Source organism: Equus asinus, chromosome 7 (genome assembly GCF_041296235.1).
Source record: "Equus asinus isolate D_3611 breed Donkey chromosome 7, EquAss-T2T_v2, whole genome shotgun sequence".
Lineage (NCBI taxonomy): Eukaryota > Metazoa > Chordata > Mammalia > Perissodactyla > Equidae > Equus > Equus asinus.
In genome coordinates this window covers 16,801,364-16,819,404 of record NC_091796.1, presented here as the reverse complement: position 1 = coordinate 16,819,404, position 18,041 = coordinate 16,801,364, and the positions used below count along the sequence as shown (strand labels likewise).

Genomic DNA, 18,041 nt, shown 5'->3' with positions numbered 1-18,041 from the left:
GTGTGTTGAAATCCAAGCTCTTGGTTCCTGAGATGAGCAAAAACCACCCCTTTAAACTTCTTTCCCAATGACAGCATAGTGTCAGCTTGTGTGCTTGTGACTATTCTTTCCAGATCTGCAAAGATTTCCCCAGTTATTTGAAAGAGCTCACCAGAGTCCACAGAGCAAATCACATAAGGTTTCTACCTAAAGGCAAAGGATGGATGTGGTGTGGTAAGAGAAAGAGAATGCAGCAAAGATCCAAAGTCCTAGACATCTCCTGGACAAAGTCCCCAAGGATCTTATGGACTCACACACTGGGACTGCACTGTGTCCCCAAGTTGGACTCCCAGGATCTGTGTGAGGAATTATGGCTTTGAGAGAGCTCAAAGGAAAATTTTCAAGGAGGCCTTTCAAGGACTTAAGCTAGGCTTATCAAATCAGTTAGTCTAGTTGCAAAAGGTGGGCAAAGAATCTGACTCTGGAAGCCACCAGGGAAACTTAAACAGGACATTTTAAAGAGTGCACCTTAAATTCTACTTCCCTTATCTTGGCTCAGAGTAAAAATCAAACATACAAGCTTCTCTAGAGATAAAGACAGAGCTTTTCCACTCCATCTGTAAATCAACTCTATCTCTACAGGGTCTCTTTTTGTTTTGGTTCCTGGAATTTTCTCTTATTTTATGTGAGTTTAGTTATACAATTAAAGGTTGTTTAGGATGGTTGCTGCATTTTACCCAGAATTTTTAGGTGATTTTTAATAGGGAAATTTTCGAGTTATCTAGATGTTATTCAAATCAGTAGTCCTATTATTTTTATCAGTGAGAGTGTAGGGGAGGAAAAAATTTTTCCTCTATCCTTTTAGGTTCTTCTGGCTAGTCAAAGAATTAAATTGACGTGAGATTAACAAGAGAAAACTAAATTTAATTATGTATGTACAGGGTCGGGGGTGGGGAGGCACACAAGAATATGCCACCCAAAGATAGGCAATTGAGGCTTATATGACATCCTGAGCTAAGGAGAAGGAGGTAGGGATCTGGGACTTCAAAGGGGAAGAAGATAATTCACAGGGAGATGGGAAGAGCAAACATTTGGTAAACAAAGGTTTCCCCTGCCCTGCGGAGAAGTCTTTCTTATGTAAAAGAAAGTTATCTTTGCCGATAGCTCTCTTCTTGGTGCAGGCTCCCTGTCTAAATCCTTTTAGGCAGTTAAGGGGGAGGTTAAAAGCTCTTCTTGAGTCTGTTAGGTTTTGATTGTTTTCCGTTGGAAATAATCCACATGCCAAAATGGCACATTCTGGGGTAGCCTGCCCTGAACCCCATCACGAGAGAGATAATTCATTGGATTTACTACAGTCCCACTGGGCCGGAATCCTCTGAATCGAGGCTCCTTATTATGTTTTTGATCTTCCCTCTGAGGTTACTATGTCCTATTTCTTATACTTTAGGCCTCGGGCTGGGCTGGGTTGCCATGTGGAAGAACTGTTTTCCATCATACCTCATCTATTTTACTCAACTTCTGTTATTGAAACTTGCCTCACTGGTATCTGTTTTCTTTTCTCTCTCTCTCTTTTTGTTTTTTTTTTTTGTTGTCCTTGTAACTAGGACGGTTCCCCAGATGTTATTTCTTGGTTCTAGCAATCTCTTTTTTCCACAGGCCACAGCTACTGCTGTTTGATTATACCTGCTGCTCAAATCTGTTCAATTTATAACAGGGAGCTTAAAAATTAAAGGTTAAATGAGAAGAAAGAGCATATTTTGATCTTTTTTTTCTGTATGAAACAAATGTTTTTCTTCAGTTGTTTATCTTGTTGAGGATTAAAAATTCTACCACAAAGAGAGATCTGTCAACAAAAATAATCCATAACCAATCTATAAATGAAAATTTGGGTGAGTTTATTCTGAGCTTAAATTTTAGGATTATAACCCGGGAGAGTCTTTCCACAAAGGAACAGAGCACTCCAAAGAGTGGGGTACACAGGGTGGTTATATACCCTCAAAGAGGGTGTTTCACATATGATTGAAATGTCCTTCCCACAATAGTCACAAGATCGTCCTGTCAACACAGCGCTTGATGGACGCAGCAGGTAGTGGGTCTGCTATCTCGGTGGGTTTAGGAGGTGGCAAGTCTATTGTCTCAAGCTGGGCGGTCACAGGTGAGCACAGCAATCAGTTTCTAGCCTAAGGAAAGATACTTAATCCTTAAGGAGGTGCCAACGTTGGGAGGAGGAGAGACGTTGCACCTTTATCTCAAGGGCCTTTGCTCTTGCCATAGGGAATCTCTAAAGCAGATATACAATGCATGCTCAATGGCCTCAGTCAGGCCCTTTTGGAAAGACAAGGTCAGGCCGAATTAGGTTTACACCAAATGGCTTCCTCATACACTCCAATATATCCTATTGCTTGCCATTTTTATTTGTCAGATCCCTCCACATAAACGTAGAAATAACACTGATTTCTTATTGAATCAGCATAAGAGAGTACATACATGTAGGTGGAACATAAAAGACTAGGAGCCAGGATAAAATTTTATACAATTTATACAGCAAAGCAGGTACAAAGTTCACTTGGGAATTGTGGTAGCTATTTGTTTAGTTAATTGACTTCCTCCAAAAGAATAACAACACTTCTCTTATCTTTCCAAAAAACCAATGATTGTAGCTGGCACTGTGCGCCTAAAGATCAGAGGAGGGAATGAAGGAAAACTTCTTTCATTACTTAAGATCTATACTTTCCCTTTCATTATCACGTCTGAACCTCAGTGTCCTGGGGAAGGAGAAAAAAAACCCGTTTCAGATTGGGAAGACCCCAAAAGGCTGAAGAGACTTGCTCAACAACACACGCTCAGCTGGTGTAGTGTTACAACTCCTTCCTCTCATCCATCCTTCCTTCCTCATTTGTTTTTAAACAGTAAGTTGGAGTCTCATATCAAAGTAAATATAGGGATGTAAGATTGTCAAAATATCGCTTTTGGCCACTCTTTAATTTTCTTTTATATCTTTTGTTCATTTTTATTCTATAAAGTTAAGTCATTATAATTTTCTATACATGATTAAGCTCTAAAACTATTGTAACATTTTCAAATCTCTTTCTCATTATTGAAGAAATTGAATTTTCCCTGAAGGGAAGTTATAATTAAACTTGATTTCCTTTTATCCAGAAAATAAAAGAGAGTAATATAGAACTATTTTCTAAGACAGGCTTTTAAATAAATATTTCTCACAATTGATTAAAATAAATAAATGTTGTGTGCTTTGAGCCATACATTATTTATATAAATATTCAAAATTGTTTTCTTTATAATTTTACCAGGAATTCTTTTGGGTGCTCCTGGATTCTATAACTATCCATTATATGCCAATTACATGTGCATATATAGGTATGCGTATATATATATAATTTGTAATATGCCAAGAAGAGATTTTGAGTGAAAGGCTACAGCAATAGGTAAAGGAAAGTCTCAGCTTTCAAAAAACATATACCTCCTTGGGGGAGAGAGATAATATCCAACTCAACATATAATATTTTTGGTGCAATGTTCTGCAGTGGTAACAAAGAGAAGCAAATTATAACCCTCCTGGTAACTTAAACATAATAAGCATTTAGATAAGCTCACAAGCTTCACATAATATTTGCTGCAGGCATATTGATTTATTAATCTTAAGGGAATCTGCAATGCAGACTAGTGTCCTCTCTAATAATAGTTAGTAATTATTAAGCACCTTTTCTTATTAATATACACACTTGTAACTCTGAGAATTCTGAAACACAAATCTGATAATGTCAATTTTGTGGTGAATTCCATAATAGTTTCTTATTTCCTGTAACAGTCCTTTCAAACTTTTCCACTAGAGTACCTGTGGTGAGAGTAAAGGATAGGAGAAGCTACCTTTTTGTAAGAGACATTTATATTTATAAGGAAATCTCCACTTGTAGGATGTTTCTCTCTCTGTTCCAGGAAGAGGAAGACAACTAAACTCTCATCAATGAAGAAGGCAACAACTTAAATCTGTGCAACAACTTTACGTTTGTTTACTATACTTTTCCTGGTCACCCCCTATAATGGCTTGCCCTCTACTCCCAGCATCTGTTGTCTTTAGCTGGAGATGGTATTTAAGGTGGTGGCTTGGGCCATTTTGGGGAGTCACTCAGTTTGTCTTAGGTATCTCTCATGTTTACAAGGGTTATACATGTTATTAAACTTCTCTTTGTTTTTCTTCTGTTAATTTGCCTTTTGTTACGGGTTGGTCTTAGCCAAGAACCTAGAAGAGTAGAGGGAAAATTGTTTTTCCTCCCCTACAGGCACAGTATAGTCACTCAATAAATGTCCTTTGAATAAATCAGTGAATGAATATAAGTAACACTTATTTGGCTGTGGTTTGTAAGAATGGAAGAAAACATACCTACAGAGAAGTTCAGTTAGAAAATGATTGAGATATTGTTGGCAACTTGGAAGATGAATGAGGCAAAGACATGATTAAAGATTGACTCCCAAAAGTGGAACCTTGATGTAGCAGATGCTGTAGGTGTCTCAGTTCTAGGTCACATCTCTAACAGTTCATCTCTCCATAGAACCTAATACTTAGTAATTAGGACTTTGACATAATTTACAGGAAAAAAATAAAACACTATGTTTAGCATTTATCCCAGTATTTAAGACTAGAGTTTTTATGTTTTTTTTCTTTTTTTTAGTGTGTTCTTAAATTCTAATGCAATAGTAATACAAAATAGAAGGATGGTACCCTGGATGATTGACTTTCCTTAGGTAAAGTTTACTTTTTGGTCCTCACCCCAGGAGATTTGAGCTGAGAGGGTAGAACTGAGATTGTTTAATACACTTCAGTCAACACAAAACAGCTGTCTTCAGTCACCCATTGATTAACAACAGGGATACAATCCGAGAAATGTGTTGTTAGGTGATTTTGTCATTGTGCAAACATCACAGAGTGTACTTACACAAGCTGAGATAGTACAGCCTACTACACATGTAGGCTATATGATACTGGTCTTATGGGACCAACATAGCATCTGCAGTCAGTCATTGACCTAAATGTTGTTATGCGGCACATGACTGTACTAAGTTCTCAGCTCTGCACCAAATCCATACAGAGAAAGCTGAGTAAGACACAATCCTACTTTACTTCAAATAACTGATAATGTAGTCAATGAAGTAGAATATATCTACATAATTACATTTCAAGATATGTAATAGACACTCTAAGGTAAAAACCCAGAGTAAAACTTAAAATATTCTATGTCAATACTGAGGAAAAAAAAATTTTTATTTTATGGTCTTGAGAAGGACTTCAGGGAATCCTGTGGGAATAAGTAGGACTTTGGGAAGGCATGCAAAACTGAGATAACAGCAAAATAGAAGAAGTTAACCTTTAATTCACTCCAGCAAACTTTCATAGGGAGATGAATATATGTTGGACATATACCCAAGACCCTGTCTTCTTGTATGTATAGATTACACAAGAGACTAAGTAAATGAGAGTTAATAGATGATAGAACTCCATTCTTACTCCCATAAAAACTAGATGGATGAGAGATATATGTACTATCCTCTGCTCTTTTCCGGTTAATCATCAACTTCTCTGACAGTTTTAAAGTTATCTAATGTGTAAACAATGATCAAGCTAATATCTCATTTTCAAATGGTGTTCAATTATGTGAATCTTCATCTTTCATCTTTGCTTTTATTAGCATAGCAATGTCCAGTGATTATAATGGGAGAGCATTTTTTCAACTATTCAAATGTCATCTATTTAAGGAGCAAAAGTTTTGCATAATATACCTATTGCCTTCTACAAAAGATCAAATAGATAAATAATTCAGGGAATATTTATGAGTCTATTCATTTGTTTTGCAAGCCTTGCTTATCTGTAGGTGAATTAATGTGCAAATTAAATATTCATGAGCCAGTTTGTTATTGGTTTATTTTGTGATATCCAGATGTTATTTCTTTCCTCTTTGTATTCAGAAACGATCGTTTGAGATTCAAACGCAAACACTAGGCATGGTTGTCATACCTGTACATCATTAAAAAATGAATAGTAAAGCACCATAAGAAAACACATTTAGCTTATTGCTCCACTTCACATAAGACAATACCACTGGGAATCCTATTTTCTCCCTCAGAATGATTTTGTATCTACAACATCTGTTTATGATGGAAACATTTTATAACGCAGTACTTGAAAATTTTTGTCTCCAGATCCCTTTAAATTCTTAAAAATTACTGAAAACTCCAAAGAATTTGTTTTATGTGCCTTATATCTAATAATTTTGGCTGTGCCAGAAATATTATAAATTAAAATTGATGAATTTAAAAATATTTATGAATTTATTTTAAAAATAACAATTATAAACCAATATTAACATAAATAACTTGGCTTTATAAAAAATAATTTTATTTTCCAAAACCAAAATAAAAATAACACTATCAGTCACTTGTCAACCTGAAGCTGGGTACCTGGGGTTACTGTAAACATTCAATAAAAAGGTGATTACCTTTGACCTTGTTACCAGCAAAGACATGGATGAAAAGAAGTTAATCTAGTTAATTTTGCTATTTTCTTGTTTAACCTGAGGGGTGACTCAAGGGTCATAAGGATTTATGAGCTTGTTTTGCAGAAGAAGATGAATGCCTTCAAAGAAGTTATGATCACCAGATAACCAGCCCCCAGGGGCCCTTGACACCCAGAAGTCAGATTGCCCTAAGGGCTTATCTTGAGTGAAAGCAGCAAAGATTTCCCCAAAACTCCTCCTGCCAAGCCCCTTAGCTCTATAAAACCCCTGGCTTTCTTTTGTTAAGGCTGATTTAAGAGAACCTATCCTCTCACCTTCTCATTTTCATCAATTTGAATAAACCATTCTCCATCTCCAAATGTTGGTGTCTCAATGATCAGCTTATTGTGCTTTGGCACATGGATTTGAGATTTAAGAGCTTTGGTATCAAATCCATAACAGCTGGCCTCTCTTCTTCATATTTCATTGAAACTTTATTTGACAAAGACAACCAATATTCTCCATACTACTGAATCCAACAAGTATTCTCTGTTCTTATGTCTTTATATTAATTGATTTTCTCTGTTGCACCTGAGAAGAATAGTTATTATCATTATTTTTTTTTGCTTTAAATGATGAATTGTTTTGAAAATCTTTTTTAAATAAGGAAAATAATCTGATAACTTTACTCACACATTTATCCTTTCCACACATTCTTCATTCTTTTATGTAGAGTCAATTGTTTTAAAAATCTTTTTATTGTTTTTGCTTAGCTTGAAGAATATCCTTAAATGTATCTTGTACTGCTGTCAACAAATTCACTTTCATTTGTGATATAGAATTCTAGTTTTCAGTGTTTGTTGGTTTTCTCTCAGCACTTTAAAGAAGTATTTTCATTGCCTTCTGACTACACTGTTTCTGATAAGAAATCGTGGGTCATTATTAACTTTAGTCCCCTGTACACAGTGCATTTTTATTATTCTGGCTTCTGTAAATTTTTTTAATAATTGCTTTCAGAAATTTGGTATATGTGTCCTGATGTGGTTTTCTTTCTGTTTATTCACCTTGGGATATGTTGAGCTATCTGGGATCTATGGATTTATAGTTTTCACAAATTTGGAATTTTTTAGCTATTATTTCTTCAAATGTTTTTCTGCTGCTGCTATCCTTCTGGGAAACTCCAATTAAGGATATATTAAACTGCATTTTTACGCTACATGTATCACTAAGTTCTGGTCATATTTTTTTTCAGTATTTTTTATCCCTGTGCTTCAGTTTGAACAGTTTTTATTGACCTTTCTTCAAATTCATTAGCCTGGTCTTTTTTTCTATAACCTCTGATCTTCTATTAGGCCAGTTTAGTGAATTTTTCATTTTCAGATATTTTATTTTTTCAGTGCTAGAAGTTCTATATAACTTAGTTTTATTCTTTCCATTCCTCTTTGTATTATGTTTGTATTTTCTCTAACTCCTTGAATATATTTGTAGTAGCTGTTTTTAAAGTCTTTATCTGCTAATTCCATCATCTCTGCCATTTCTGGTTCTGTTTCAAATTACTGATATTTTTTCCTGGTTGTGGTTCACATATTTTCTTCTTTGTATGTTTTATAATTTTTATTGGATGCTGAACATTGTGAATTTTGTGTTATTTTGTATATAGATGCTGTCATCCTTCAATGTGCTGAGTTTTGTTTTGGTGGGTAGTTAACTCACTTGTGGATCAGCTTTGTCTTTTCAAGTCTTGTTTTTAAGGATTGTTAGGTCTAGAGTAGCCTTTTTTCAAGGACTACTGTTTTAAGTAATTAAATCTTACTTTTTGTCCAATCTAATGAGCATTTTTATAATTTTAATTATTAAAATATTGATCATTTTGTCAATTAATTCATTAATTATTAAAATATTACTAAATGTATTAACTGTCAATTATTAAAATATTAACAATGTATTAATTGTCAATTAGTTTATCAATTATTAAAACAAAGAATTTATTGAAGTCATATTTTATATGATATTCTATGATTACTTTTGAGATTGATAATTTTTCATTTGCTTAATGGCCATTTTTGTTTTTCTTCTATTCCTTGTTTGCAATCTCCATAGTAGCTTCAAGCTTTGGTAATTTGGCTAGGCTAGGAGGGACCAATTCATTGACAATGATCTTATATATCCTTCTAACCCTTAGTTTCTGAAATATCAAGAAAACTGGTTGATTTATTATCATCCATTCCATATATGTTTCATTCAGTTACTGGATTAAGTTGTTTCATTATAACAACTATTTTTAATGAACTAGATACTATTTAATTGTTTTCTGGTTTACATAAATGGGATAACTTAAGGTTTGTCTTGATTTTCCAAAGCTACTGCCAGTCCATTAGCACAGATGTTATAGATCTGGTTCAAGCCAGGTTACACAAAAACTTACACAATTCAGCTTGGAATTATTTGTCCCTATTAGTCCATATTCTAAAATCATTCCTCACAATGTAGGCTTTGACAAAATGTGGGAACTTTTGAGAAAAGAAATATAAATTACATGTGTCATCAAATAGAATGGAGAGATACGAATGGCAATTCAGTTCCCTCAATATGGAGAGCCATTTAGAAATGCCTCAAAAAATGCAGATGACTGAAATCATTAATGTTGAAAGCAAAGAATCAGTATTGCTTTACTTATTAATATTTTATGTTCAAGTAAAACACACATTGCTTGCAAACAATTTAAAATATTGATAACACGACAGGCTCTATTTAGAAAGTCACTAGGTGGGAAGGCATAGTTACTATCTTATTTTGTTTTAACAAAATGAAGAGATTAAGGTTGGAATTTCTGGGTTTTGTTCTGGGGTCAAAACTCTGCGTTGACAGTAGCTAGTTGTACTTTGTACGGCAAACTGTCTAAGTTTTCTGTAAAATAGTTTCTATGCTGTAGATATTTTGTTAGAATTGCATATCTGAATAATGTAAATGGTGATTTACAAAAAAAAAGTAAAACTCTTTTTCAACTTTAAAGAGCAAACTAATAAGAGAAAGATATCCTGTAGTCTAGACACAAAAACCACAAAGAACAATAAAGTTTCAAGTATATTAGATGATTGTGATCTTTTCTTCTTTCAATATGTATAAAAAATAGGTTTACAAGTGCTCCTGGGAAAATTAAAGTAAAATAAAAGATAAAAGAAGTATGTGAACGTAAAGACCAGATATTCCCACAAAGCATGAGCTGTTTTTTCTGTACTTTGTGTATTTACAATATGTGCTTCATGTTATTGTTAAAAACGATTTCTCAAAGATGAAAAGAAATTCTCCCAAAAGAGATCAGTGACTTATGAAAATAGATGAAGTCAAACCTTACAAAGCAAACACATGTCAATATGTCTTCGGGCTGTTTATTGAGTTATCATATCTTTCTGTTCTACAGTTTTAGTTTTCTACTCTATCTTCAAATTTATCTTTTTATTTGAACCCAGATAACCAGAAATTATATGGAAAAAGCAGCTGATAAATATGACTTTATAGATATGAAAGGGATGACAATTCTTCTTCGGATTTTACAGTGTGACTAAGCATCAGATAGATGCATAAAGAATTGAATGATATTTGGCACTGTGAAAGTGTAAAAGGAATTGAATGATTTTTTTTCCTGTCTTCAAAGTTTGTACAATCCAACAGCTAGAGGATCAACGCAGGTAAAGTTAAAAAAAAAAGATATTATTAGGTAGCAATTGTCATAATCTTATACGTTTACCAACATATTGAAATTCCAAACATCCTTTATACTGTGGTCCAAATATCATTTTTTTCAACTCTGCTAGTTAAAAAATGTATAAATGTGGGCAAGGTACATAATCTTTTGGTGCTTCCCTTTCCTTCTCTGAAAAATAGTGCTACAATAGGACCTGCACATGGCATGGATTGTTAATTTTTCCTGATATCCATCTCCTCATCTTTGTTTCAGTAATGGAAAATTTCCCCTCTCCTGCTCTCATCTTCTCCACCTTATAGACAAAGTGTAGGCAAGGAAGATGTCCATCTAGCAGGAGACCATAGTTTCTATCCTTGTCTCCCAGCGGCTGTGTGTGGCCATGTCAGCTGTGTCTGGTCACATAACTAAGTTCTGGCTAATGGGATGTGCACAAGTTCCAGATCATACCTTAAGCAGTAGGTTAATTTCTCTCATCTCCCTTTTCCCCTATTTCTCGGTCTGGAATTCACACAAAGTGCTAGTGAACCAGCCTTGTGGATAAAAAATTGGTAAAACAATAATCTCAATCCGTGCTACCCAGTTCAGCGCCCACTGGCTATACGTGGCGATTGAGCAGTTGAAATGTGGCTAGTGTGTTAGTTTTAATTAATTGAAATGAAAAAAATTGATACGAATTTAGTTATTGGAAAACCTTTAAGTATGTTTGCAACATACACAAGTTAATGTATTTCTACAGCAAAATTTTATGAGATCTAAATACGGGCCAAATATTTCCAATGAAATATATCATCCTGAGATGCAGTGCGTGTTTGAAATGATAATATTTTGGCTATCTGAGGCTAAATCAAATGTATTATTAAAGTTAACTTTATCTGTTTCCTTTTACTTTTTAGAAATATGATTAATAAGAAAATTTAAAATTACACATGCGACTCTCATTTCTTTCTTTTTTACGAGGAAGATTAGCCCTGAGCTAACTGCTGCCAATCCTCCTCTTTCTGCTGAGGAAGACTGGCCCTGAGCTAACATCCATGCCCATCTTCCTCCATTTTATATGTGGGACGCCTACCACAGCATGGCTTTTTGCCAGGCGGTGTCATGTCCACACCCGGGATCCGAATCGGCGAACCCAGGCCGATGAAGTGGAATGTGTGTACTTAACTGCTGCCCCACCGGCCGCCCCAACAGCTCACATTTATTTCTGTCAGCTGGCACTCATCTAGGGAGTGGAAGAGCCACAAAATTAGAAGAAACCAGGTCTTTGGATGATGTCATGGAACAGAACAGCGTGACAGCCCTGAACTACCTACAAGTTTAGACTTCTTTATAGGAGAGAAATAAATATTCTAATTGGCTTAAGTCATTATTATTTTGGTTTCAGTTAAAGCAGCCATATGCTATTTTAACTAATAAACCACTTCATAGAGTTAGTTGTTGGGAGGACTGAAGGAGTTAATGCTCATGATAGAATAGAGCATGCCACATACTAAAGGCACAAGGCCTATAAGTTATTATCATTCTTATTGTATCTCTTAATTTTAATGAAATTTCCCCATGTTCTACGGCACTTTTCATATTTGTATAATATAGTGCCATCATCGTTCAATGTCATGTATTTAAATTGGAATTCACTTTGAAGGATTTTGCAGAAAGCATATGTTCCCGTCTCTATAGTCTCTGTTAATCCCACAGATGATAAAGAACTCTTGCTCCAAGTTTTACTAACACACTTACTTTCAACCACTATCCCTTCACCATTGTTTCTCCGACCATCGGGAAACCAGTCCTGTCACTCAGCTTAATCCCTTCTCTGGTTTTATACTGCTTCAAGGATAAACACCCAACGCATTCTCATGCCTTCCCACCTCCCCAGGACCGTGTCTCTCTGTTGGTTTTCTGGGCTGTCCCATGCTCTTGCTTTCTCTTATTTCCTCAATTGGAATCTCAAGATCTTGTGCATTTGTTTGGTTCTCCCTTGAATATGCTTCTCCTCCCGGATCACCCAGTTAAACGCTATTTATCCTTCCTATCTCACATGTCAACCTCTTTAGAGAGCTTTAGATGGCCTTCCAGACTGTGTTAGTCTCCTGCTAGATACTCTCAGAGCACCTCGGTGGCACCCTCCCACGCCACTCTGTCCCATGTCTCTACTCCAATCTATGATTATAATCTTACTGTCAATGTAGCACTTCTCTGCATTATTAAAATACAACACTTTTTTCCATCCATTACTCTCTTTTCTGCTAAGTTATAACTTCCATGAGGGCAATACAGATTGTATGTTTTGTATATCCCCTCCTACATCAAGATGAAACTTCTAATAAATGCATTAAACTGCCAAATAAACCGTACAAAAATATTTGGTGTCATAATTCGGAGGAAAATAAAGATGACTTCAGCTCCGTGGTGGAGATAAGGAAATATTTATGGAGCTGCTAAGATGTGAGTCAGACCTTCTAAGATCCAAGTCAGGGTAGGGGTTAAGAGAGTGGACTCTAGAACCAGCATGGCTGGGAGGGAATCCTAGATCTGCCACTTCCTAGCTGGTGATCCTTGGAAAAGTGCACGATTTCTCTGTGCCTTAGGTTCTTCATCTGTAAAACGGAGACAGTACACAGCAGTGTTATCTTATAAGATTGCAGGGAGAATTAAATGAGTTAATATGAATCTAGCTTAAAAAAGTGGTTTGCGCATAATACCTACTCAGTAAATATGTATTATATGTGGGCTTTGGATTAGAAAAAAGAAGATATTTAAAGCAGATGGAACTGCATGAAATATAATGCAGGGAGGTAAAAAAAGGTGACGTGTACGAGAGAGCGAGTGAATCTACATTTGAGACGAAGAAAGTTCCCGTAGATGAGCGGCAGGAAGTAAGGCAAGAAAAGAGCCAACATAAAGACTTCATAATATAGTGTATGGGAAGTCACTGAAAGGTTTTTGGGCATTGTGGTGGTATTATCAAAATTTTCTTTTTGTTTATTTTTGTGTTGTCAGTAAGGATTACCAGGGAAAATAATGATATAAAGAACTAATAGATTGTCAGGGGCCGGGCCTGGTGGCCTAATTGTTAAGTTTGGCATGCTCTGCTTTGGCAGCCTGGGTTCAGTTCCTCGGTGTGGACCTACACCACTCGTCTATCATTGGTCATGCTGCAGTGGACGGCAGCTCACATATAAAATGGAGGAAGATTGGCAACAGATGTTAGCTCAGGGCAAATCTTCCCCAACAAAAAAAAAAAAAGAAAGAAAGAATTAATTGATTGTCAAAAGCACTTCAGAGGCATCTCTCTTGATACCATAAACCCATGAGTTGGTATTATTTAAATGCCCACTTTATTGATGGGGAAACTGAAGTAAATAGGTATGTGAAACAGAACAAGGCAATATAAACTCCTAATTCATAGAACTTCTATAAGAATACCACATATGAAAAATATTTAATACTGTATGCAAAACAGTAAGGGTCCAATGAAAGAAATCTATCGGTTTTAGTATTAGTGTTATTATCAATCCTAAGAGGAGAGTACTATTCTCTTTTCCCCCTTTTTAGTCCTGTCTGATGTGGTATAATATAAGAAAGCTTTCACCACATGCTTTGTAGAGAAAAACTGTGAGTTTTAATTTCAATTTATATGTTTTATAAATGTATAAAATTAGGCTAAAATGAAAAATTTTTTAAAAACCACATTAATTTCCCTTCGGGCCTTGGAGGGTCAGTTTCATGCTGAACATGTCTACAAGTAAAAGTCTAATTGTCAAGAGCTAGGACATGAAGGGAAAGAAGTGGAATAATAGCTAGAGAGTGCTTTCTGGCTCAAAGCCCATTTCTTCAGAATTGGGATTATTTGAATCTTTTTGAACATAGAGTGCTATCGGTTATAATATAGGAAGAAGGAATGGTTAAGGATGAGGATGAGGAAGGGAAGGAAGGGAAGTTTGCAGGATGAACTTCATGCATGAGGGTTATATCACAGCTAATGCAAGCAGTGGGAGAACGTGGGTGGGTTTATTAACAGACAGGAGCAGATGTCCAGGAGTCATGAGAAGAGATCATCTTTCTGAAGGAAGACAATGAGACCATCTTCCTTAGTGGATGTAGTGGCGTATTAGAGCAAAGAAGCTCTGCAGATCATTGAAGGAAATGGAAAAGCAGTTGTGGACTCCTTTGAGCTTGTTTTTTCTACCTTAGCACTTGTATGCCACTTCCACATCATCAATCAGCTCCACTGGAAAGCAGTCAAAGGAGGAAGAAAGGAAAAGAGGAACTGGTTTTCAAGTCATCAAATATATATATATTTGTTTGTTAGAGGCTCTAGTGATCTCTTTAATAGGAAAAAAACTTGCAATAACTTGCCCAAATTAGGTTGGAATGGCTTTTGATAATCTACAATATCTTTTCTATTATTATTAGAATGAATTAAGAATTACTCAATCTTTTAATAAATTGCTCCCCAGTGCCTAGGCTAATGTATTCCCAGGTGCTTTTGCTATGTGAATAATCCATCTTTTCTTGCTCTTTCATTAACAGGCTTAAAACTTGCTTAGCAAAGAAAAATAATGTTGACCAGCGCATTATTCAACAATTGTAAAACCCATGAGATAAGCTGACATTTGATAGATTCTTGAGACAATGTGTATCTGGAAATGGGGCTCAGATGTGATGATCATTATATATTTTTGGATTATTTTAAATTTTAGAATTTTCAATCCACAAGCACAGAGTAATTCCTGTGTTACAAAGATGTGAGTTGTACTATAATATGCCCATGCATTTTTTCATTTCTACCTTAGAATGATAAGTATGTAACACTTCACTCTGTAGATAAAAGTTGTAATCCTTAAAGGGGAAGTTGAAGCCCATTCCGTTTTTTTACACTAAATCATACTTCTAAAAAGCAAGTGATGTTTACACACAAATATCTCACAGTCATCTCTCAGTCTATTCTCTAAACAGATAAAAGCATTGTATCCCTGGCTGTTTTACAAATAGTGGAATTGCTCCAAATTTCTATGCCATCAAAAAAAGGACTTTGAAAGGCTCTGCGTTATAAAATACAGCAGGTGCACACCTTTAACAGTCAAGTTCTTTTTCATTGCCTAAAAGCACACTCTGGCTCCAGGTATTTTTTTAAAGCAGATATTTTTCTCACAGTTCATGGATTTCAAGGAGCGTGGACATAGCCTGGCAAGTAAGTTGAAATTTTGTGAGAATAAATGGTAATTAAATGGGAATTATTATTGACCAAGAAAGTAAACGTTCACAGGGTCTTTGAGTGGGATTTTGTTACTTGTCAAAAAGTGCAGACCGTCAACAAGTCTCGCTTATTTCATAAGATGATTAATTATCAACATATTTTGATGAGCATATTAGCAATCTTTGTCTTACTTATGCATTTAAAACAACTGTTTTTTTATCAAATGTAAATTTAACATAGTTTTAGATTGTAGATTCAATGTGTAGTTGAATTATTAATGGAGTATAATTCTTATGCCAATATATCACACCCTTTGGTTACTTAATTTCTTCATAAACTTTCTGTAATACTGTTCCATGTATAGGGTTTTTTTTTTTAAATTTCAGTTTTTCTTGTGATTTTTGTTTCCACTAATTATTTAGAAGGAGTGATACTTCTATAACTTTAGTCACTTTAGGATTTATTTATTAATTTTTATTCACTGTTTATAGCAGTGAAACTTTAAAAAAGCAATTTTCTTCCAGAAAAAAAATTATGCAAAGAATTGACCTCATATATGTATACTGGATCAACACGTAATATAAAAATTTATTGATTTATTTTCTGTGAGGAAGACTGGCCCTGAGCTAACAGCTATTGCCAATCTTCCTCTTTTTGTTTGAGGAAGATTGTTGCTGATCTAACATCTGTGCCCATCTTCCTCTATTTTGTATGTGGGGTGCCTCCGCAGCATGGCTCGATGAGCGGCATGTAGGTCTGCACCTGGGATCTGAACTGCAAACCCTGGGCCTCCAAAGTGGGGCGTGTGAACTTAACCATTACTCGACAGGGCTGGCCCTTGAAAATTTATTTTTAAGTATACTGCTAGCTTTGAAAGTCACCTCACATTTCTGTAATTTACACCATCTTTTCTTATGCATAAATCTTTTATGTATTAGGATTTTATTTTTTAAGGAAAAAGCTATGAGAACATTATTATGTCATACATAAGCATTTAAAAATGCTTAAACATTGTATCAGTGCTTAAAAATTAAACCAAATTATCTTGCTACCATCTTAACAAATGCAATTCTGAAATATATAGGGAAAGACCTTATTTTATTTTAAGAAAAAAACATTAGAACTGGAAGCAATATTAAGCTTGTGAAATCAAAACTGAAAAATTTAGCTTTAGATCATTTTCTGAGTACTTCATGTTTTCTCTATATAGCTATTGGTAAGTATTTTGATTTTAAGAATTATAGTTTGTACTTCCTTTTTCCCCCTACATTGCCTAGAGCATTAAAAGTTGCTTAAGAATGACTTGTTTGCTTCCTTGGATTTTGGTTTAATATTTTTATTGGAGATGATCTTAGGACTTACTATTTTCAACTATTAATTTTTAAAGAGGATAACAATGGTTTTTGGATTCAAACATTTGTCTATAAACCCTAGTTCCACCATATAAAGCTATTTTTGTTAATAATAAGAGTATCTACATCATAACCCTATGTTATGAGGATTGAATAGAATAATACATGTGAGATACGTAGTGCCTGGGCCATAGTATGTGCTCAAAAAGTGTAAATTATTTCTATTACTTCACTTTTTAAAATCTGTTTCTTTATCTACATACTGGGAAAAATGTCCTTATATTATAGGATTATTCTGATGATTAAAATGTATGCAAGGCACTTAGGGCGCTTAATATATAGTAGACATTATTATATACAGTTAAACGTTAATAGCAGGATCTTGTTATGTAGTAGGTATTGTTATTTATAGTTAAAGATGATATGTCTTAATTACTATATTCCTAATCCTGGACACTAGGCTTATATGAAAATCACAATCAAGAATTGTACCTTTTGCTCTCTATGTGGTTATAAAAGAGCCTTACATAATTCCAGTAGAATTAATGCTTCTCTCCAGTTTACACCTCTCCACCAGAGATCACATGTGAATGTAAATAGGAATTTCAATCATTATGAATTTCTTGGAGGCATCTATTTGATTACAGATAAAAGCGGTAAATACATGTTATCAGCATGTTTTAATACTCACAAAATATTTTCCTTTTTTTGACTTAGATAAGGAACAGATGAGAAAAAAATCTGTTCATACTTTTGAATCAACTGAGAAAGATGTGAAAAAAGATACTCGTCCTGAGAATTTAATGACTAATTTATCAAATGCTTATGCTTCAGGTATGAATGTCATTAACAAATATTGTTTTAGTCTTTTCAATAAACTCAATGTCATCTATGCAGGTCCATTTGAAAGACCTTGAAGGACTCGTTACTCCAATGGTATTAATCTAAAAGAGCTTATTTTGGGGGCTGGCTCTGTGACATTGTGGTTAATTCTGGTGCACTTCACTTCAGCTGCTTGAGTTTGTGGGTTTGGATGACAGGCACAGACCTACACTTGTCAGCCATGCTGTGGCAGCGACTACAAAGTGGAGGAAGACTGGCACAGATGTTAGCTCAGGGCTAATCTTCAGCAAAAAAAAAAATAAAAAATAAAATGGCTTATTTTTGGTAAAAATTATTATCCAATTAGACTTCAAATGAAAGGATATGAGCAAATACTACTTCACTTGCAATTTGACCTGGCCTTTCGATGTCTCTAATTTCCGATGATCAAAACTCTATCTCATGGAGATTTTCTT

At 34.9% G+C, this 18,041-nt stretch overlaps 1 protein-coding gene across 1 annotated transcript in view; it reads left to right on the top strand.

Moving 5' to 3' along the window:
• The first annotated feature begins 2,052 nt into the window (after nt 1-2,052).
• Nucleotides 2,053-18,041, top strand: part of LOC106842730 (glutamate decarboxylase 1-like) — a 39,055-nt gene continuing 23,066 nt past the window's right edge. The window contains exons 1-2 of the mRNA XM_070514499.1: nt 2,053-2,134; nt 17,461-17,577. Coding sequence (XP_070370600.1) covers nt 2,053-2,134; nt 17,461-17,577 — 199 coding nt within the window. The remainder of the gene's footprint in view (nt 2,135-17,460; nt 17,578-18,041) is intronic.